The 22,430-nt window shown below is 41.1% G+C and overlaps 1 protein-coding gene across 1 annotated transcript; it reads right to left on the bottom strand.

Moving 5' to 3' along the window:
• Positions 1-1,796: 1,796 nt before the first annotated feature.
• On the bottom strand, positions 1,797-21,629 carry LOC143284130 (G2/mitotic-specific cyclin-A-like). The gene is made up of 9 exons (XM_076590785.1): positions 21,353-21,629; positions 18,522-18,759; positions 16,911-17,086; positions 15,279-15,502; positions 13,930-14,005; positions 12,260-12,388; positions 10,681-10,797; positions 8,593-8,726; positions 1,797-3,526 (listed from the first exon to the last, which is right to left on the bottom strand). Exons 1-9 carry the CDS (start codon positions 21,530-21,532, stop codon positions 3,475-3,477), a joined length of 1,326 nt encoding a protein of 441 aa, XP_076446900.1. The 5' UTR covers positions 21,533-21,629; the 3' UTR covers positions 1,797-3,474.
• Positions 21,630-22,430: the final 801 nt, after the last annotated feature.

Below are 22,430 nucleotides of genomic sequence, written 5' to 3'. Positions count from 1 at the left end.
TCTGCATTATTCAGTTCTTGTCAAGCACGTGTCAGAAATTATCTGTGAGCAGGGTTTGTTTTTGTTCATAAATGGCTCAGTACAGTCTATGTAACTGGACTCCAGCTTATTGAACATTGCTCCAAAAAAGTGGCACATGACATGCAAGTATGGCTGTGTTACTAAATGGGGATACCATAACTCCTTAGTTCCAGGAACCATGGACTTGGTTTCAATCTGCGGAAAACATTTTAAAATGGTACAGATAAAATCACATGTCCTCAAATGAGTGTATAAAGATACTGATAATGCTGCATTATTTAAATGCACTCCACATGACTTTACAGGGGAGTATCACAAAGCTGGGGTAAAAATAGACAAAAATAAAATCAGAAAAACCTGATCAAATGGATTAAGGAAGCGAAGGGACACAAAAGGAAAGGGCAATGTTATTCTGAAGCAGTGCTGAACATTGCACAGGGGAGAAAAGTTCAAAGGCTGTCATCTCAAGGCACCATTCCCTATTCACATCTATGGGTTATAGTCCCTGGTCCTTCGCACCAATTCATGTTTAATGGGAGTTTCTTCTACAAGCTGCTGTCTTTACTTCTGTGTTCTGTGCATATAGGGTGCTTCAATGAATTAATCATGTCTCACAGTCACAAGCAATATTTTCAGGCACAGCAAACACGGGAAAAGTGAGAACACGAAAGTCTGTACAGGGGGACAGACAGGAAAGTTATTTGAACAGACACTGGCTACCACCAGGACGGAACAGGAACAGTTTCAACATAAAGGACATGAACTGAGTTTTGTCCAGACAGGATAGACAGACATGTGGAAGCAGAGCACAATATTTACAGAACAGCAACCTTCCTGTGACAGTATAGAGCAGCATCCCTGCCCTCCACAACACGCACAGTACAGCACTACAGTATAAAACAGCATCCCTGCCCCTCATGACACACATAATATAGCACTACAGTATAGAACAGCATCCCTGCCCCTCATGACACACGTAATATAGCACTACAGTATAGAACAGCATCCCTGCCCCCTCATGACACACGTAATATAGCACTACAGTATAGAACAGCATCCCTGCCCCCCATGACATTACAGTATAGCACAGCTCTCCCACCCCCCACCCCCTTTGAGAGGCCAGCACCCCTGTGATGAACAGTACCCCTCCTAAAACAATGCACAACAGCACAGCACCACCCTGTGATACTACAAAACAGCACATTACCCCTCCTGTGACAGTAGAAACAGCAAAGCACCTCCCATGTGACACTACAATAGAGAATACAACACCCCTCCTGTGACACACAATGCAGAACATTACAGCACCCCTCCTTAATCAGTATTAACAGCACCCCTCCTAAGGCAAACAGACACCCCCCCTCCCCCACCCCCTGTGACAACAAAATAGCACACCTGTAACTTTGCAGTACACATCCTATGACAATTCAGAGCAGGACCCATCCTTCGACATTAAACAGAACAGCACCCCTCCTGTGACAAACAGAACAGCACCCCTCCTGTGACAAACAGAACAGCACCCCTCCTGTGACATTAAACAGAACAGCACCCCTCCTGTGACATTAAACAGAACAGCACCCCTCCTGTGACAAAAAGAACAGCAACCCTCCTATGACAAACAGAACAGCAACCCTCCTGTGACAAACAAAACACCCCCCACCTGTGACAAACAGAACAGTAACCCTCTTGTGACAAACAGAACAGCACCCACCCTGTGACAACAGAAACCCCCCCCCTCCTGTGACATTAAACAGAACAGCACCCCTCCTGTGACATTAAACAGAACAGTACCCCTCCTGTGACATTACACAACAGAACAGCACCCCTCCTGTGACATAAAACAGAACCCTTCCTGTGACAGTACAGAACAGAACCGAACACCCCCCTCCTGTGACATTACAGAACAGAACAGAACCTGTCCTGTGACATTACAGAACAGAACAGAACCTGTCCTGTGACATTACAGAACAGAACAGTAACTGTCCTGTGACATTACAGAACAGAACAGAACCTGTCCTGTGACATTACAGAACAGAACAGTAACTGTCCTGTGACATTACAGAACAGAACAGAACCCATCCAGTGACATTACAGAACAGAACTGAACCCCTCCAGTCACATTACAGAACAGAACCCCTCCAGTCACATTACAGAACAGAACAGAACACATCCTGTGACATTACAGAACAGCACCCCTTCTGTGACATTACAGAGCAGAGCAGAGCAGAGCAGAGCAGCACCCCTCCAGTGACACAGAACATAACAGCACCCCTCCAGTGACATTACAGAACTAGTGAGGGAATGGGCCAGGCCAGGTGCACATCCTTCACATTACATAGGACTAACATTTAAATATTTCTCAGCCTCTTTATTCATGTCCCTTCATTGCTTCCATTCACAGCCAGGCAAAATATTCGAACACTCCCAAAATCCATGCTAATTTCCATCCTTTTAAAGTTAAATACAAAAAACATAACCAAGCTAGTCTTCTATTCTTTTAAAGTTAGGTAGAAAAGTTAAACAAGCCTTTTTCTGGTGATTATCAAAGGATATTTGTATAAAAATTGTTAAGGTAGGTTTTTTTTTCTTTAAATTCAATCTTTATTTTGACCTATGATCCCTTCTAAAAATAAGTATTAAAATGTCATCTGCAAGAGAAATAAAATAAGTTACTGAATAACAGAACTAAACTTTAAAAGGCACTAAAATGCATCCCAAGGCTGAAGAATTTTTTTAAAAAGTATAATTTACGCATAGTGTCAAAATCCTCATCTCTACTGAACATACGCACCCTTTGCCAACAGCCATTCTTCAGAAAGCATGCATGCTCGCACACGCGCACACATACACACACATGAACGTGCATGCACACATACATATACTTACAGACACCCAATACAAACAATTCAACCATAAACTATTGCACAAACTGGAAAGCCTCTCAACGCCAACTGAACACATGCAGGAATAGAAATGCGGGGAGAGGATAGACTGCCTCCATCCATCACCCTGTCAGCACCACAGCCTGCCACACTCCCTGCTGGCTGCCCAATCCACAACTGCACGGAGGAGCAGGCACACACACCTGTGCACATCTCACAGCCTGTCAACACAACACTTCTCCCCACTGTGACAAGACACTGGACCCACTTCACAGTTCTGGAGAGGCAGACAGGCACCGTCAAGGCAGACACCAAGGGTCAAAAGCAAAAGCGGTGACAGGCGGTGGTGGTGGAGGTGATGGTGAAAGGGGAGGGGAGGACATTGGTGATTAGGATCTCAACAGCACTGTTATCAGTTGACAAGCCTGCAGCTGGTGCACGATCGGCACTGCCAGACAGGTTCTCAGTGTGCAGTTCCAGTGTTAAGCAGAGATGGTGGCACAGTTGAATTAGAAGCCCAGGTGACAGGAATGAGAGACACCACGCTCGGTGTGACTTCTTTGCCATGTCACTACAACAGGCACAGCAAAGGCTGGGGCGAGAGCTCCGCCACACTGTCATACCTGAAACATCCCATCCAGTATCTGCTCACCATTGTCCCAACATTTTTTTTTTTTCTAAACAAAATTGAATTCATCCACACCACCATACCTGAAACACCAAACCCAACATGTGCTACCATCGCCCCAACCCCCCCACTTTTTTTTCTTTTTTTTTTTAACCACATCATCAACACACACTCAAGCTGCCATTTCTAAAACACTCAGCATCTACTCACCATTGTCTTCTTTTTAACACTTTGGCCGCTGATGTTGTCTTTTGGCACCCGCTAGGGAGGCCGCCGATGTCACCAAAAGGCGACCATAACAGGGTAGATCATTCACAAACCAACCACTCTAATTTTGGAGAGGTTTGAAAGGCCATATTTTGTGCATGTGACCAGGGGACAGCTTATGCGGGTGGAGAGTATTGGTTAGGGTAAGGCGATGGCTTTTGGCAAACTCCAGCAATCTGAGGCCTCTGTCGGTTTCCCCAATGCCGAATTTACCAGTTGTTCCTGCCCAATTCTGGCATGCATCTGGGCCAACCTTGGCATTCCAGTCTCCCTGGACTATCAGCATGTCTTTCTTTGGGACTGTTGCTATGATGGAGTCAATCTGTTCGTAAAACTCCTCGTTTCCTCATCGTCATGGTCTGTCGTTGGAGCATAGACCTGGATGATTGTCAGGTTGTGGGGTTTGGCAGAAATGCGGATGGTAATAAGTCTGCTTGAGACGGGTGTACAGCTGATGACACTGCCTGCAATTTCCTTCTAATTAGCCACCCAAGCAAAGTCATGCTCCGCATCATCCTCAACCGATTGAAATCCAAGGCTGAGGAGCTGCTATCAGAAGAACAAGCAGGCTTTAGAAAAGGACGGAGCACTGTCGAACAAATATTCAACTGTCGAGTCCTCATTGAAAAACATCTACAACACCAAAAGGACATCTTTCACAACTTCATCGACTTCAAGAAAGCATTCGATCGGGTGTGGCACAGCGGCCTCTGGCAAGTACTGAGAGGCTTCAACATTGATGAAGGGCTCATTCAAGTCATCCAGGCCCTCTACGAACATTCCAGCAGCACAGTGCTCCTCAACAATCAACAAGGACAGTTCTTTCGGACCACAGTCGGAGTCAGGCAAGGATGCCTATTATCCCCAATACTTTTCAACATCTTTCTGGAGAGAATCATGCAGGAGGCCCTTGAAGACCACCACACCTCCATCACCATTGGCGGTAGGCCAGTCTGCAATCTGCGATTCGCAGACGACATCGACCTCATGGGGGGCACTAACACCGAGCTCCAGGATCTAACAGACTCACTACAAGAGCAAGTGCTTATGGCATGGAGGTCAGCACAGAGAAGTCAAGGTCATGGTCAACAGCACAACTAACATCAGTGCCAACATAACCATGAATGGTGAGCCCTTGGAAGAAGTGACCAGCTTCAAGTACCTGGGAGCAACCCTGTCCAAAGACGGCACATGCACAGCAGATATCCGAAATAGGATTAATTCTGCAACGGCAGCGATGGCCAGACTGAACAGGATATGGAAGAGTAACATCAGATTCCACACAAAATTCCTGCTCTACAAGTCACTGGTGGTCTCCATCCTCTTATATGGATGTGAGACATGGACACTGATGGCAGAAACAGAAAGAAGAATCCAAGCATTCGAAACCAAGTGCTTGAGGAGACTACTACACATCTCCTACAAGGAGCACAAGACCAATGACTATGTGCGGAACCTGGTCAGCAACCTTGTTGGGCCCCAAGAACCACTGCTGGCGACTGTCAAACGACGGAAGATGGCATGGTTTGGTCACGTCATACGACATAACACCCTCTCCAAAACCATCCTGCAAGGGACTGTAGAGGGAGGGCGCAGACGGGGGCGGCAGAAAAAAAGCTGGTCTGACAACGTCAAGGAATGGACCAAAATGACGATGCCAGATCTCCTCACAACAGCTGCCAACAGAACGGCGTGGCGAGCTATGACATCTTCCTCATGTCTCCCCAACGACCACAGCGGTCGAGGGAATGAGTGAGTGAGTGTGAGTGACCAGGGGAATCCTATCGATCGACGCCATCTTTTCAGTAATTCTGCAAGTTTGAGTGAATTATTCTAGTTTTATCCACAACTTCGATCTTTTCATTTTCCAAAATGGCTGTATCGACAAGCAGACAATGCTACTTCACAACTGAGCAAGTTATAGAGCAACTGAGACTGCAGCTAGGCCAGCAAAATGAAGATTCGGGCAAAGAATTCCCGTATGATGAAGTTTCATTGTCTGAGGGGGAGAGTGATAGTGGTGGTGACTGGGCACCGAGCCAAGTACCAAGTCGCAAGCATACGGGGCATGGCCAGACAAGTGGAGCACGTGTTCCTGCTAAGGCCACCACATCGGCAGCTGTGAGTGATTGATAGTGAAGGGGAAGAGTGTGTTGCTCAAGTCACAGCGTGTTTCACGTCGGAGATCAACAACACAGCGTGGCCGTACATGGGTCAAGCTCGACCACACGCCAACAACCAGGAGGGAGGGGGCGTTCTACCAAGCAACGATTTGTTTCAGTGGGTGTTGTACCACATAGATGATCCCTACTGTCCTGCAGAATGGCTTCCAAATTTTACAAAAGAAACAGGTAAGAGCTGTGTGTGTGTCTGTGTGTGTGTGTGTGCGAGTGTGTGCGCGCGCACACACTTGCACATGTATGTCACTGAGAGCGTGTGACTAAGATTAGGTTGCACTTATTTTTTATACGAACAAATCAGAGGTGCACTGTTCATTCACTTGTAGCACATAAAATTATTTGTGCATTGTGTCAGACAAGTGTAGGACATTGAAGAGGAAGAGCAGTATGTTTATTTACCACACAAATATTTCATGTCAGTTTTTTTCTTGTGAAAATTATGGAGATGCACTGTGTAAAGCAATGCCAGTGTAAAATTCTATGTTTTTGCTATTTATGCACTTGTTTATGAGTGTATTTTATTTGCAGTATTTATCATTAGCTAATAATAAATAAGCTGTTATATGATTATTACTGATTGTATTTTACTTTATTTTTTGCTCATGTGTTTCAGGTGTACTTAACACTGACAACATCCGTCGAGTGGACTTTTATGCTTTTCTTCCCAGAATCAGCATTCCAACTCATGGCTGACCAATCTGTATGCAGAGGAGCTGCTGTCAGGCATCACTGAACTCAGTCAACATTCAAGGCTGAATGCTGCCAAAGACGTCACTGTCCCTGAAATGAAGGCATACACAGCACTTCAGATTGCGATGGGGCTGTGTTTTGAGCCTGAAATCGAGGACTACTAGCAGACATACTGGCTGCTCAGCCTGCCATTTGGAACCATAATGTGCAAGAAGCCAATGTGTCCCACTCTGTGCTTTGAACTGAATCATACTGTGGAGGACTACAGGAAAGCAGCTGCAACCAAAATTCACGGTCTCAAACAGTAAACAGTTCAGACCTGTGTATTTAACGTAAAGTTCGGTCTATTGAGTGCACTGGTATATAAGTCGCACCCACTAAATTTTGGAAAAAATTTAACTTTATACATTCATAAGCCGCACTATTTCCAGTACCGGAACACATACTGATACTACAGAAAAGCTGTCGACACTGTAGGTTATGAAATAAACAAGCAGGAACAACACAAAGAAAAGCAAGCGAAAATACTGCTAGTGCCACAAAAAAATAAAAAAACGAAAATAAGATCCATAATTTAGGGGTAGTTACATTTATTCAACGTCATCCCGCTCACTGAATCCACTAAAATCTTCGTCTTCAGTGTCCTAGTTTAAGAGAACCAGCACAGCTTCCTCCGCCATCTTGTCACTGACTTCAGCCTCGCTTTCACTTCATGAACATGAAGGTGGAGGTCGCTGCTGGTTCGTCACTTGCACTGTGCTAGGTTGATCACCTTCAATTTGAAGGCTGCATCATAGGCATAACATCACGTTTTCGGCATGATGAGGGTGTCCGCTTCAGCAGAGTAGAACTGAATGCTGATCTGAAGGCTTTAATGTGTACGGAACAGTTACACTATCCTGAAGCTCATCCAAAAATTCATGGACGGAAATCATGATTTTGGTGAGCTGAAGGGCAGCTAAGAATAGACGAGAACGTGACACTCCCGGGATCGTTAAAATATGCAAATAAGCCGCATCATTGTATAAGCCGCAGAGGCTGAAGCTGGGGTAAAAAGTTGCGGCTTATAGACTGAACTTCGGTATTTGTATATATATTTTACCTCCATTTGTTTTCTGATTTTAGTAGTATTTCAGTTTCATCAGACAGTTGTAAAGTGTATATATAGTTCCACCACAGCAAGGTATTTCAAGTGAGGACACTGTGAAACCTTCAAGTGAAGTGACATCATTTTTCTACAAAAACGCAAGTTGATTTTGTGTGTTTCCCATGGATTATATTCTGGATTACGCCATTACATGGGAAATATAGTTGTACTGAAGACTTCAATGGGTGAGTTTGCTTTGTTTTCAACTGCATTGCAGTGATGTTTGTGTTGTACCTGTCTGTCGAAGTGCAAAATTTGTATTGAAAAAAAAAAAAAGCAACAAAATATGATTAACACCAAAACCAAAATCTTTCGCTTGTACCATCATTCATTGCTCCAGAACACAAAAACTCCATCATTCCTTACTTTAAAAAAAAAGTCATTTGGTTCAAAAACAAAAAAGTTATAGTAATTTGAAATTGGTAGGTGTAATTTCTTGCTCTTTCTTGAAAATCAGCTGGTGCCACGGAGTGTTGCAATCTAAACTCTCTGGCGGTGAAAAGGGTTAAACCTTACTTTTCACACCTCACCGGCATATTTGAAAACCTTTGTGTGAGTGGGCATGTGTGAACGTGTGCATTGTCAGTATTATCCTAGACCAGACTGACACGTCTAAGGGTAATTTCCATGGTCTATAGGTCATCACAACATTGCCAAACTCTGTGTGACCATGTGAGATCAAAAGGATCATCGTAAGCTTTGAAGAAAACCCATGCCAAGCTGCCTCCACAACGACCTTGCCCTACTAGAGTGGTGAGGAAGTGGTAAACAACTTACTTGGAAAGTCGATACTTCTCACGCACGGCTTGCTGAGGATGGTGCTCCACGTGACAGTGCAGGTCATACATCAACTGAACGCAGGGCAACAACTGGCTCAGTGAGTAGCATGAAACTCTTTCACACTCTGATGACTGTAACACACCAACACATGCACCATGTATATATAAAAACCACAAACATGACAAAGTTACATTTTCAAATTGTAGTATGTGAACCATTCAATTTTTGCTTAAACTTAAAGACCCACAAAAAACCCTATATAAAAAGGTGTGTCTTCAGCTTTTCCTTTTCAGGTTGTGTCAGGAAAATGACAGCTCCACATCGATTTTTCATTACAGAAATAAACATACCACCAAGCCACAAACACAGCTATAAGTTTGAATAAGTAGACTTTTTATGTTGCCCTAACTTCTGAATGAAAAATCCACTGCAAATTTTCTCAGCTTAGCAAGTTTCAGAAAATAATTCTGCGTTGGCCTACTTCCTAATTTGAAATCTGTGCTGTCAAAGGGATGAAGGCAAACCAATCCAGTCCATGTACGCTTCATATTGATTCTAAGTTTAGCAGCCGTCATCAGTCTGAACACACTGACAATGAAAACCCTGCCAGCCAGGTCACGGCACATCTGTGGCCGCTGATGTCTGGAATTTCAGTTTGTGCAAGAAAGAATAAGAGGGAGTGAGTGAACATGAGCGAGAGTAAGTGTGTGTGTGTGTGTGTGTGTGTGTGTGTGTGTGTGTGTGTGTGTGTGTGTGTGTGTGTGTGTGTGTGTGTGTGTGTGTGTGTGTGTGTGAGTGATAGCCAGGGACAGACAAGACCATATATTTAAGTTATTAAGATTAAAAAAATGTGGCATTCATCATTTGAAATGGAGAAATCTGCTCTAGATCTATCAGTCAAAAAAAAAAAAGAGTAAATAAAAGGACTGTTAAAAAAAAAATCAAAAAAAAAAAACACACTAACAGAAATATCTTGTATTTAGCTTTTCATTTGAAGTAATCCACTAATTCATAATCAGACAGATGAAAAAAAAAAAAAAATTGAAAACGTATATTCACCTGAAAGTTTTATCTACAAGTATTGCAGAATAACATCCTTTTTTTTTTCTTCTCAAACCAGCAGAGAGAGTGAGAGGGCTGGGTGGAAGGGGGCATGGGAGAACTGGTATAAGGCGTAATGTGTGTGGGTGAGAGTAAACAGTGGTACTAGGACACTGCTCCTCAGTATGAGCAACAACAGACCAGACTTTTCCCATGTCATGCAGCCAGAAACAGATTCCCCGGACTCCTGACAGCATGTCAGTGAAGCGAGAGCATGAGTGGTCAGGCAACAAAAAACTGTCCAATCGCGAGCCTGCATTTTAATTAATATCCCTGGGATTTTTCGCGAGCACTTTGCAGGCCTTTAAAGGCAAGCCAACCACACAAGGCCACTCGAGGGCTGAAGACATGTAAAACAAGAAATCACCCAAGCAAACTCGGGAACAAAATGTTCAAACTGAAAACAAAAGGATGTAAGGAAATGACGATATTACAATGAGTAAACCAAAATTACAACTGACATCAGCCATTCTGCCACATTTCTCAACACTGGGTAAAAAAGCCACTATACAAAAAACTGCAGATAGTTTACACAGCAAAACTGCGAGGTAATGCATAGTCAAACAAAAAATACATCCTGAGTGCCCAGTTATCAAGTTCAATGAGAAACAAGGATATCTGGAAGATGTACAGGTGAAGGCAGCAGAAGACAGGAACGAGGTGACAACAGAAAAAAAAAAAAAAAAAAACAGTTCTGCTTCCACTTCACTACACAGTTTGTTTATAGAGAGAGAGTGTGTGTGTGTGTGTGTGTGTGTGAGAGAGAGAGAGAGCGTGCACACTTTTTTATGAGCTATTCCTATATGACAAACTGAAAAAATTACAACCATTCTTTGCAGGCTCCAAGTCGTATCACAGCATAATTTTCCTATCAGATTTTTTTTTTATTTGAAAAATTGTATTTTTCAATGTCTAAAATATCAGTGTTGGCTAGTAAAGTGCACTCACTATCCCTGTGTATACACCAATAAAAACAGCACTCACCCAAAACTCCTGCTGTCCCATGGTATAGTTGGCAAGACAGAGGGCACTGGCAGCCACCAGACTGGATGGGAAGACCAGGAATTTCTCGTATTCCACCAGCACCAGCTCACACAGGTACTGAACACACATCATGCACCTTATCACCTCAGAAAACGTGTACACAACTGTTATACTTTCAATGCTACATCACACACATGCACACAGCATCCAATATTTAGTTCTGTAGTGCTACTGTGCTCCACAGGCTTGTTTTCTGTTGACTCAACAGGCTTTGGGGTGGCAGTACAATCATTCTGTGCACATTCTTCTCACGAGCAGTATCTTATTGGGTGGCATCAGTTTCAACTGTCAAGGAAACATTCCAAGAAAATATGACATACTCTGATACTGTTAACATATTTTTCAGTGGTTGAGAGCTACATCTGACAACCATTCAGGTTTCATAAAATCAGTCAAGCCACTCCTTCCACAGACTAGCAAAAGAAAGTCATTTTGCTTCTGTATATATTCTAGCTATTCTGTAAAAAAAAAATAATAATAATAAAGCCAATCATGTTTTCCATAATGGTTCTACACTTCCTACAATCTAATCTTATTCTAGTTGCTTATAGTCCAACAGACCACACAGGGCCATATCAGGACTGTCAAACTATACAAATGCTCAACTACACCAACATATGACAAAACTGTCATATCTACACACACAAAAACACTAAGACAAACCCACAAAACAGTTCATGACACATTATCCCAACCATTTAGCTCCTCATGGCAAATTAAGACTAGGCCATGCAGAGGATGCCAGCCATTCCGCTGTTTATCATCCCCAGATTACCAAAAACTAAAAAAGGAGAAAAAAAACAATTCTTCAAAGCCAAACAAAAAATACATTAAAAAAAAGGGCCATATAAGCAACAATGCAGAATGGGCAACTAGTGTCCATCCCAGTGTTTACATCTCACTACCTAACTGCCAGAGCAAAACAGCACAGTACATCACAGACTGCAGAAAAGAGAAAAGTGTCAAGGCTTGCTTGAAAAAAGAAAGGGGAATGGACTGCGAAGGCAGAAAAAGGAGACAACAGTGAAGGAAGAAAAAAAGCAGAAATAAAGAGCGAGAGAAACGAGTAAATTTCTAGCACAGAATTTCCAGGAGGGATGCTATTCATACTGAAAGACCCCTGGCATCCCCATGGGGGGTACAATCTAATCAAGCCGTTTATGGAAACATTTCACTGATTGAAGACAATAGCTCCTCTTAATGACACTGCTTCAATTCCAAACAAAACATTTTTTTGTAGTATTTTCAATTTCAGCAACATGAAGTTTGCTTTTCTGGCCACCAAGTTACTAATCTGAAAATAGTGGACAAATCAAATATTGTGAACTTCCTTGTTAGTGCCCTCTCGCTCTGCACAAATACCCTAGAGTTGGGGATGGGCGTTAACTGGGTACTTTCCCCTTCCCTGGGAGCCGATTCTTGATTACATCACACAGTACTGGCTATGTGTCAACTGTAGTTAGTAGTGTGCAAAACTGTCACACACCAAAGAACAATGAACAAACGGAAGTATAAATACCATTGTCAGGTTGATCAGATTGCTGTCTGCTCCAGTTTTTCTCAACAATCTTTCACCAAACCAATTAATAGTTGGCATGGCAAGGTCAAACTTGAGCACTTTCAAGATCAAGTGCTCCATGCGAAGAATCTGCACAAACATCAATGATTTTTGTACATTTTTGGCAAACCAGTACACTACAATCTCTGACCCAAAATAAAACAAAATAAAAGATAATACAGTATCAGTATAAACATTTTAATGAACTGGGCAGGCTGGCTGGCAGTGGGGATACTGCTATTGGAATTTTATAAAATTTTTAAAAAATGAAATTTTACTGTTTAAAAATAAATAAATAAATAAATAAAAAATCATGCATTCATATTTGTAGGGGTGCAAGCAGAGAGACCTACTCAAGCCTGATTTTTTTTTCTGCCCAGACCGAAGCCTGAAAATACTACTTGGGCTCGACAAATACAGCGTCAAGCCTGAAAACGCTTACCGTACTGTATTTTCTGAAGACTTATTTGGGGGAAGAATAAAGGTGAATTCTGGGAGAATCAAAAAGACAAAAAAGGAGGGATTTAAACTTCTAAACACTAAAACATAACTTTAAAGAATAAGATCTGGCACCCATACTGAACATTCTCAAGATGGACCTTTAGGTTTCATGACTGCAGTATTGAGCACAGCAAAATAATAGAGAGAAAAAAAAGTATAATGCACCAGAGTAAAACAAAAGTCAGTAACAGTTTTATTCAAAGCAAAACATGAATCACATAATTTTGGTTCTCAAAACAAACTATAATGCACTTCTGTATCTTACTGTAAAAACTTTCAGAACAGAACAGCCGAGACATTCACTGTCAACACAGTACTGTAACTGTCTGCACCTCACACAATGCAGCATCTAGATTGGGATCAGGGGAGAAGTGGGTCTGGCACTCACTTCACAATCCATATTTTGCTAAAAAGGGGGGGGGTGTGGAGGAGGGGGGGAGATAGTTTTGGTCATGTTTGTTGTGATGCGAGTCAGACCTGCCAACACCAGAACAGACTTGAGAAATATTTTCAGTAACAGACACAATATTTGGAAGTTGAGTAAAGTTCAGTATCTTTAATATGACACACAAAACACATTCTTTTGCAATTCCCTTTTTCCCTTTCTTCTGAACATTTCAAAGTATTTTTGCACCAGACACTGACAATGACGTATTTTATTTCTTTGTATTTCGACAGACTGACAGACTTCAGAGAAACTGAGTTCACTTTATTGCGTTTCTGTAAGTCTTAAGTTTATTCCTTTATTTCCTATCCTCCACCTCTTTTCTGTTCATTCAAAGCCCGAGGAGAGATGTCATGCATGCAACAGTACAGTCATGCGAGAACAGCGACGGTGAAATGAAACCCATGTCCAAATGAGAAAGCGGCACTTTGAACTTCAGTAATATTTCGAGGACCAGGCTACACAAATCTATGCATGCCAGAAACTACCAAAACAAAATTTCTCCATGCCAGAAACTACCAAAAGTTGATGTTCGGTGCCGGATTTCAAGGTTATGCTGGCGACTTGCACCCCTATATCTGTATCATCGCTCTAATGAAATCATAAGCTGGTTGTAAAACTACCTTTCATTTCAGCCAATTCATTTCACATGATCAGCTAAGTAGCAATAAACAGCCAGTTTTACCTGTTTCTTCTGGTACGTGTCATCCGTGATATACACAAATTCGTTCACGTCAGGAGGATAGATTTCTTCATATTTTCTGCAATGAAAAACACTGTGTTTACTGACTATTTGAAAATGCACATGCACATAAAATCCAACAACTCTAGTACTGGCAATAACAGACCATAAACTTGGCAGTTTTGCTGTTATAGCCAATGAAAAGCAGTGGGTTTTCTTCTTCGTTTGTGGGCTGCAACTCCCATGTTCACTCCTATGCATACCAGTAGGCTTATACGTGTATGACCGTTTTTCCCCACCATGTAGGCAGCCATACTGTTTTCGGGGGGTGTGCTTGTTGGGTATGTTCTGTTTCCATAATGCGCCGAACACCGACATGGATTACAGGATTTTTAACATGCGTATTTGATCATCTGCTTGCGTAAACACACGAAGGGGGTTCAGGCACTAGCAGGTCTGCAGATATGTTGAATGGGAGATTGAAAAAAATCTCCACCCTTTACCCAGCAGGCACCGTTGCCGAGATTCAAACCCGGGACCCTCAAATTGAAAGTCGTCATTTTAAATCACTTGGCTATTGCACACGTCTGTGGGTTTTCAATCCAGTGAATATACCATTTCAGGCATGTCATCAAAGTGTGCTGAATTTGTTCAGAAAACTTCCCAAGGGGAAAAGGAAGACTAGTAGGCGTTATGTCATAAGTTTAGATCGCCAAGCACTAAGTTCAAATTCACATCCAGACATCACTCCACAGCAATCCAAAAATGAACTGACACCAGTAACCAGTGAAGGTCCACAGCTGCAATCTGCAGGGGGAGGGGTGTGTGTGTGTGTGTGTGTGCGCGCGAGTGCACACCAGGTAGAAAAAGAACCACCACAAAGCATATGGAAATGAGTTGAAGTCTGGCCTCACTTTTTTTTTCGCTACCTTCTAGTTCTAAAACATCAAGACCTACAATCCCACTGAAAGTTTCATACATAGGCTACATATTCAAAAGCACTAATGCACATGCTAAATAATCCACCCTAATCAATGAATGTCAATGCTCATTTTTCATTACCAGGTGCAGAGTGAAATATATATCAATCATATATAATAAAAAGTATTTCATTCTGTCTATAAGGCACTCCCCCCCCCCCACTGAGAAAAGATATGTACTCCTGACTTGAGAAAAAAAAGACAAAAAAAAACCCTCCCAAAATTAGGTGCATCATGTTATAGGCGCGGTCCAATTATGGAACTAGGAAAGGCACACAAACTCAGATCTATTCCTATATGCTCAGCTTTACAACATGACAATTATATTCATAATTTTCTTGGGCTTCCGAAAGAAAATAGGAAAGCACTCACGCTGCAAGGAACATGGCTGCGGCGCCCACCAGCTGCAGTTTGGAACGCAATACACTCATCTGGGCCAGGAAACGGTCAATGTAGCTGACTGTGAGGAAGAGGGTTTCCCTCTGAAGCTTGTATTCCTCTGCCACTTCAACCAGCCAGTCCACCAAGATGGACCTCATGGCCAGAGTGACGTCTTCCTGGCGCTTCATAAAGCCTGGACGAGGTCGGTTCCTGTGCTGCAATCAGCCAACACTCTCCTTTGCTGTATGGTGTCTTTGTAGATTTACAGACATCCAACAGCTATGACTGATAAATTACTCTTAACAGCAGATATTCTATGTCAAAGGAGGATACCCGATTTCTGATTACAATCAGATCTCCCCTGCATTTCCCCAACGCTTTCCCACCTACCTTTGTTCTCCCTGTTCCCTCTTATATGGTCACTTTCTTTTGAAATGTGTACACTGTGTTGCATACTTTTCGCTTAGTACCCCTTGTCCACATTCGTTGCCAAGTAAATATGCATACATATACAATGTCAATATAAACAACTATTTCAGAATATTCTGCATCTGATGCTTTTTGATGTTTGATACCATTAATTTCCCCTGAATGCACTGATCTTAAAAATCTTCATACATATATTTTTGTCTAGCACTCATTTGCTAACTAGTCTTTTTAATGTTTTCTTTGTACTGCTACATTTTAAGCAATCTTTTTTCTTCTCATGTATTGTGCCATTAACAAATCCTATTAACGCAAATGAGGTAAAACCTTCAGTGGCTTGTATTTATCACTAATTTACCCATTGAAATTACTGTAGGGACAAAGACCTGAGTGTTAATTTGAAATCTTTCATGTGACATTTGTAATGGAAATAATTATGAAAAGATAAAATTACAGCAATCATATCATGTCTGCCAAAAGGTTTAGCACATGCATAATAGAACAAGGGAATTAACTTTAGACTAAAGAAATACTGTTCCTTACTAACTGAAAACCTTATCAAGCTTTGAGACCAAATACTCCCATAAGCAACGTTAGCGGCCTCTTGGCTACAGTTACCAACCCAAACTTTCTAAAATGTGCTAAGACCCTGATTATTTCAAATGATTTTCAGTCAGTTGTTTCTGATGACAAAAGACCATCTTCAGATCTTGTTACCAGCACATAGATCTACTTCACTCCCCTGAATTTTCTGAAATACCTCTACAATTAACTCAACATATAATCTTGCCGATGAATGTAGCAAACAAAAACTTTGGAAACAAGAATTTAAAAAATAGCAAAAACTTTTAATAACTATGATCCCAGTTGTGATGAGTCAAGCTAAAATGATAGCTGATAAAATGGGCACAAACTTTTAAGTGACAGCTGATTTTTTTCCTTTTTTAATTATTAAAAATAGCATACTTGAATTTTCTCAGATTATCAAAAGTTAGAACCTCTGAGGCAGACATCCAATGAACACTTTAACCCTGCTTTCAGAAAACAAAAACATACACAATCATCTTTTAGTCCTTAGCCCCAAAGCCTCTCAGTTTTCACTGTAATAGGAACAAACTCAGCTGCCAAAAATCATCTTACTGCCACTTTGGTACAAAGAGCTAACCAACCTATGATCATTAACAAAAGTCTGCTCACCTCTACAGACAGCAAGTATTCATAGATGTCTGCTGAATATTCAGGAACCTCCTCCAAGTAGGCCTCACGTTGAGCTTTGGTCATAGGCTGTTCCTGTACTGTCATGCTGACATTTTCCTCCTCACTTTCGACATCCACATCTTCAATTCCGGACATATCAAGATAACAGGAAGCATCTGCACAAACATCACTGATAAACAGAGAAGAGGAAAAAAAACCCTGATAACTTAAGATACTGTATAGTTTTCCTTCATTTGCTGGACCACATAAATTGAAAGGGGAGGGAGGCCATCTTGGGAAGGTGGGTTTTAAGAATTGAAAGAGCTGAGTGCGCAGACCTGACAAAGCGAAAGAGGAAGTTCATTCCAAATGCAAGAGACAGAGAAAGAATGGCGCATAACTTATGTAACAAAGATTCAGAGAACGTAGTTCTTTCAGGATAAATCTGGCACACACACACCTCCCACAACTATATTATATACAATGGCAGGGTTAGTACCATATACTAAAAGAATATTGCACAAAATTCTGCTGAATGAGTTAAAATTTACATATTTCTCAGAGTCGGACTGGCAGGCAGTGAATTCCAGAGACCTAAATGGAATACATGAATGTATGTGAACCAACTATTTCTGGCAGCCAAAACAGGATCAGAAAAGTAGATTTTGTATGTATATGTATGAAAACAGGGTTTACAAAAAGTTAAAAACCAGTTGGAAACTCAAGTTTCTTTTGGGGGACATGCTAAAATGCTGAAATTTTCACTTAACAGTAGTGTATGCAGCCAATGTAATGAGCACCGCCTATAACCAGAGGTGCTTTCTCAGAATTTATGATGAAAATCCAAAGCTGTCAACAAACAGCTGTGCATGCAGCCAATATAAATTGTAATGAGCACCCCCTCGTTACCAGAGGTGCTTTCTAAGAATTTTTTATGTATTGAAAACAGTTGTTTCAGTGTGTGTTTTCTAGGACAACCCACGGTAGATCATGAGCACCGAGCAGCCTTCTTAAAATCTGGATTCTTAATTTTATGAAAAACCTTTCATGAAGGTCTGGACTTTCTTGTGAAAGAGTGCGCACGTGTGTGTGTGTGTGTGTGTGTGTGTGTGTGTGTGTGTTCCATATATATGTATAACTGGACATCCATCAGCGCTTTCCTCATTGCACAAAGCACTTTACAATCCATACAGACACACATACAAAACAGTCAACTCACAATCATGCACAATGAACATACGCACATACAAATTCGTTCGTACAATACATACATGCATCCATATATATATATATACATTCGACACGCACGCACAATACAGCGTTACAAATATACCTACACAATCAACTACTTTCATGTATGAGAGAGGGTCTAGAAGCAATGCTGCTGGAAGAGGAAAGTGTTGAGGTTAGATTTAAAGGAAGGCAGTGAGGAGATGTGACAGACGTGGTGAGGCAAAGAGTTCCACATTTGAACAGCTCGACCACTGTGCTGTTCTTTTGTATTTTGGGATGTGGAAGGTTCACATTATTTACATATTTGCAATTCTCAAAAAATGTGGCTCTATACTGTTTGGTTCCTCTGCAAACTTTATAAACAAGGCTATCACTCACCTTCACTCCCAACAGGAACAGGTGGAGGTATGACAGGAAGGCAGGCAACAGCTTCCTCCAGACTGGGTGCATGGTTCTCGGTATCTTCATATTGGTAGCCCACAGCCTTGGAACTAGCAGGCAGTCGAGGAAAGGCAGGTGCTTCATCATCCACATAGATGCTGAAGGGTTGATTCTTTGGCTTTGCACTAAACACTTTCTGTTGGATCCCCGCATTCTCATCCTGTCGCCCATCGATCTTCACACAATGACAATAACAGAAAGTTACTACTGCATCCAAACTCATGTACTTTTATTTTATTCTTTTTCTTATCTCTTTGTAATGCAGACCGAGTGTCCTAAATCTGAATCAAGTTTAAAAGCACAAAGAAAAAAATCTTTATTCAGTTTCTTTGCCTTGTTCTTTTCTAAATTAGCTAATATCTTTATTTAGTCTCTTTGCCGTGTTCTTTTCTAAATTAGCTAATATTGACCAAAGAATTCAAGTGTCAGTTACATGTTTTGATCAGTATATATAGTTAAGTAAAGAGGAGTGAATCTTACTTATGATATAGTTTGAAGTATTTTTATCCTTTTTTTTGTCATGATTTTATATCTTTATAATATAAACTTTGTGAGTTCTGTTTCACTGATTTTTTGGTGATCACATCTCCATTCTGATGTGGCCAGTTCTGGCACTTTGGCAGACCCATCATTTTATAATGGCCTTTGTCACACTGAGAAGCCATGTTCTTTTGTAAACCAATTATCTTGGATGAGAAAGTTTGCTTCTGAATTGTGGTGTCATTCAGTTGTATTTGACATTGTAGTTTTGAATTATTTATTCATTATCACTAAAATGGGTTTAAAACTGAAGTTAAACTAATCAGTTCAACTTGATCACAACTACATTTGTTTTTTTAAGTAAACTTAATTTGTGGTAAAGACTTACCAAGCTGATAGAATGGTTTTAATTGTTTTATTAATATTTATTTATAGTGAACTATTATTTGCACACTTGACAATGGTTTTGAGTTAATCTGCGAATCTAACATGCATTAGTGTACTTGTAAATGGAGCTACATTATGAAGTATGTAACAGGTGATTTGTTAGTTGTAACTGGCAAAAGGGTTACTTTGCTTCAGGATGACTTTGCTTCCGGTTTAACTTGTTCAACTTCGAATCAGGTTTTCCTTGAGTCACATTGTTCCCTGAAAGTAATAAACCACTTCAGCCCCTTGTTTCTTGCCCCTGCATCTGCTTGTTGACCACATTCCCTTTTACATGCATACAAACTCATCTTGCCTTCCTGGCTCAGCACAAACACCCCCGTTACACAAGCACTCACAAGATTAATTTCTTGGCCTAGCCAGAAAACTCAAGTGTAATATTTTCTGATACAAATCATTATTCCTTTTTTGTACTAAAATGCATCATCTGCTAGATCAAGGACAAGGAGTGGGGTTTGAAGGGCTAGTCAACTCTTATACCACTACCCAGTAATAAATCTGAGCCGCACACAGTCTGCTTTTCATTCATGAAACTGACAGCATTGCTACTACAACAAATTCAGGGACTTGTCAAATGAACCCAACAATTTGGCAAGTAATTCAAACAAAAGAAAAATCCAAAGCAATTTCTGGGTACAAGACAGTTCTCAAATTCATACCCACTGACAGGCTGATATTAATTGTACAGTGTCTGGTGCATTAGTATAAAAAAAAATATATATATATGGCAAACGCAGCAATATCCACATTTCTTCCCCTCCACTCCTGTGTGACTGACACTGAATGTCCACACCACATGAAAACTACTCATTCCCACAAAAGCCTTAATGCAACTGAGCCAGCACCTCTAAAAACACCCCTTTCCAAAATAAAGTTTCCATATTCTGATCAACAATTATTTCCCACCTGTAACTTTACTTGTAAGCATTGTCTTCCTCTTAATTCATATTGACATGAAAATTTGCCTTTCCACAATTTACAGGATAATCATTTGTTCAAAAGATTCAGTCATACCAACACAAGCAGTACCAGTTTCCCCTGAGATGGAGTGAGTAGTGTTCACAACACGGCATGGATGCTCATTCCTCCAGTTACAGTGGAGGGGATGAAATGTGGACATTGCCCCAACACTTGCCCAAAACACACTGGCCAGTGAAATTTTATGAATTTCAAGAATGACCAATAAAACAGAGGTTATAAAATTCGATGGGATGACCCATGTTCATGTTCATTTTGCTGACAACCATTTGCACCTCTGCCCTATCTCTGGGTAAAAACCACACCCCTCCATTCTTTTCATATAAATTAGTATAATTGATACCGATTGAAAAATATACTATATGTAATAAGATAATGTCGATACTAATGGGGAAAATAACATACTAATAACATACTAATGCGTTTCAAAGTAAACGGCGGCTAAAACATACAACGTTCTTCGAACACCGCTTTAATATTGTGATTGTGTTCCTTTCTTGCACCATTACGGCCTTTGTTTCAATTTTGACCTGGCCGCGACCCGACAGTCGACGGAGTTACCTCCCTGTTAATGATATCACAACTGGCAGTACTTCGGAAGTAACCTAAAATGGTGTACAAGAACAGATTAGGTCAAAATAACTATGCTCGCGTTATGCGTCGATACCATCATTTTTAAACTAAAACGATCACACACACACACACACTGAACGGCAGGGTTCAGACTGCGTCAGTGATTTTTTTTTTTTTTTTAACGGTAGCGTCTGTCGTGCGACAATTATTTGAAGCAAAAAAAAAAAAAAAAAAAAAAAAAACACACGTAAGAAGTTAGCATTGCATAAACAGAAATGAATTCTACTTACTTTAGCTGCTCTTGAAGGTTGAACACGGACATTGGTGATGCTTCCCAGAACAGTTCGCTTTTGAGCTCTTGTCTCCCTGCCCTTATTATTAGCAACCGACAGTCCTTTCAAATGTCGCGACTGGTTTTCTTTCTGGGCAGCCTTTCCCCTCCCAAACTCACGACTAGGTACAGTGGCCATTGCCAAGTTTACCGGTTGCAAATCCCCTCTGTAAATGTAAAGAAGTCTGAGCTGGTTTACTTTCTCTTAAATTTAGACTACAGAAGCGTTGGCTTCGTTGCTGTGTTTCTCACTCTGGTGTTCAGAACAGCTCTCGAATGTAGCGGGGTTCACTTTTAACCAATCAGATTACAGCATTGTATGCCCACGTGATAAACATTCTATTTTTGTCAGCAAATGAAAGCACACGTGCTCAGCTGTTGAAGATTTTTTTTTTTAATAATGTTCAATAGGTTTGTTGATTCAGCAGAGTTTTACAGGACTGCGGTCTGTGCACATTTTATTTATGGAAAGAAGCGAAGATATGCAAAACACAAACTGTATTTGCATCTATTTTCTCTTTCGAACGTATTCTTGGGGTTCGACCCCTCGTGCTGAGTGATTGTTGACGTCGGGAGGTCAAGCTTGCTGTTACGCAATGGTAACTAAGGTCTCTGTCAACTGAAGCCACTGAGGTTGCTGGTCATCATACTTGACCGTTCACATCGTCGCCTCTACCACGACTTTTTTAAGTTTCTTATTCCTACCTCTGAACGGAATATTTCGGTTCTGACTTCGGGTTCGATCTTGGTTGTCTTTCATTTTCAAAGTTTGGAGAATAATGCTTTGATTGGCTATGATGATTTCAACGAAAACATACAGGAAATCATTCGCTGTATCGGAAATTTCTCTGGTATTCCTTTTCTGATAAGGGTATGTACGTTTTGGGTGCCGCCTGAATATGTTATTGAACGATTAAACTGTCCTACAACTGATGCCCTCTCAATATTACTGACGAAGCACTGACCAAATACACCGGGCTGATGTCAGTCACCTCAGGATCGCGCCGTGTGAATGTTATTTTTTCCCCAATTTTTCT

The sequence above is a fragment of the Babylonia areolata genome, chromosome 7 (genome assembly GCF_041734735.1).
Source record: "Babylonia areolata isolate BAREFJ2019XMU chromosome 7, ASM4173473v1, whole genome shotgun sequence".
NCBI lineage: Eukaryota > Metazoa > Mollusca > Gastropoda > Neogastropoda > Buccinidae > Babylonia > Babylonia areolata.
Note: the sequence above shows the minus strand (reverse complement) of the source record. Positions and strands in the feature narration are given on the sequence as shown.

Coding starts and splice junctions, on each gene's coding strand:
- LOC143284130 (XM_076590785.1), bottom strand. CDS start 21,532: ATGGCCACTGTACCTAGTCGTGAGTTTGGGAGGGGAAAGGCTGCCCAG. Junction 18,760..21,352: donor AACCTTCAAGAGCAGCTAAA/GTAAGTAGAATT, acceptor CATTGTGTGAAG/ATCGATGGGCGACAGGATGA. Junction 17,087..18,521: donor TGTTCCTGTTGGGAGTGAAG/GTGAGTGATAGC, acceptor ATGTTTGTGCAG/ATGCTTCCTGTTATCTTGAT.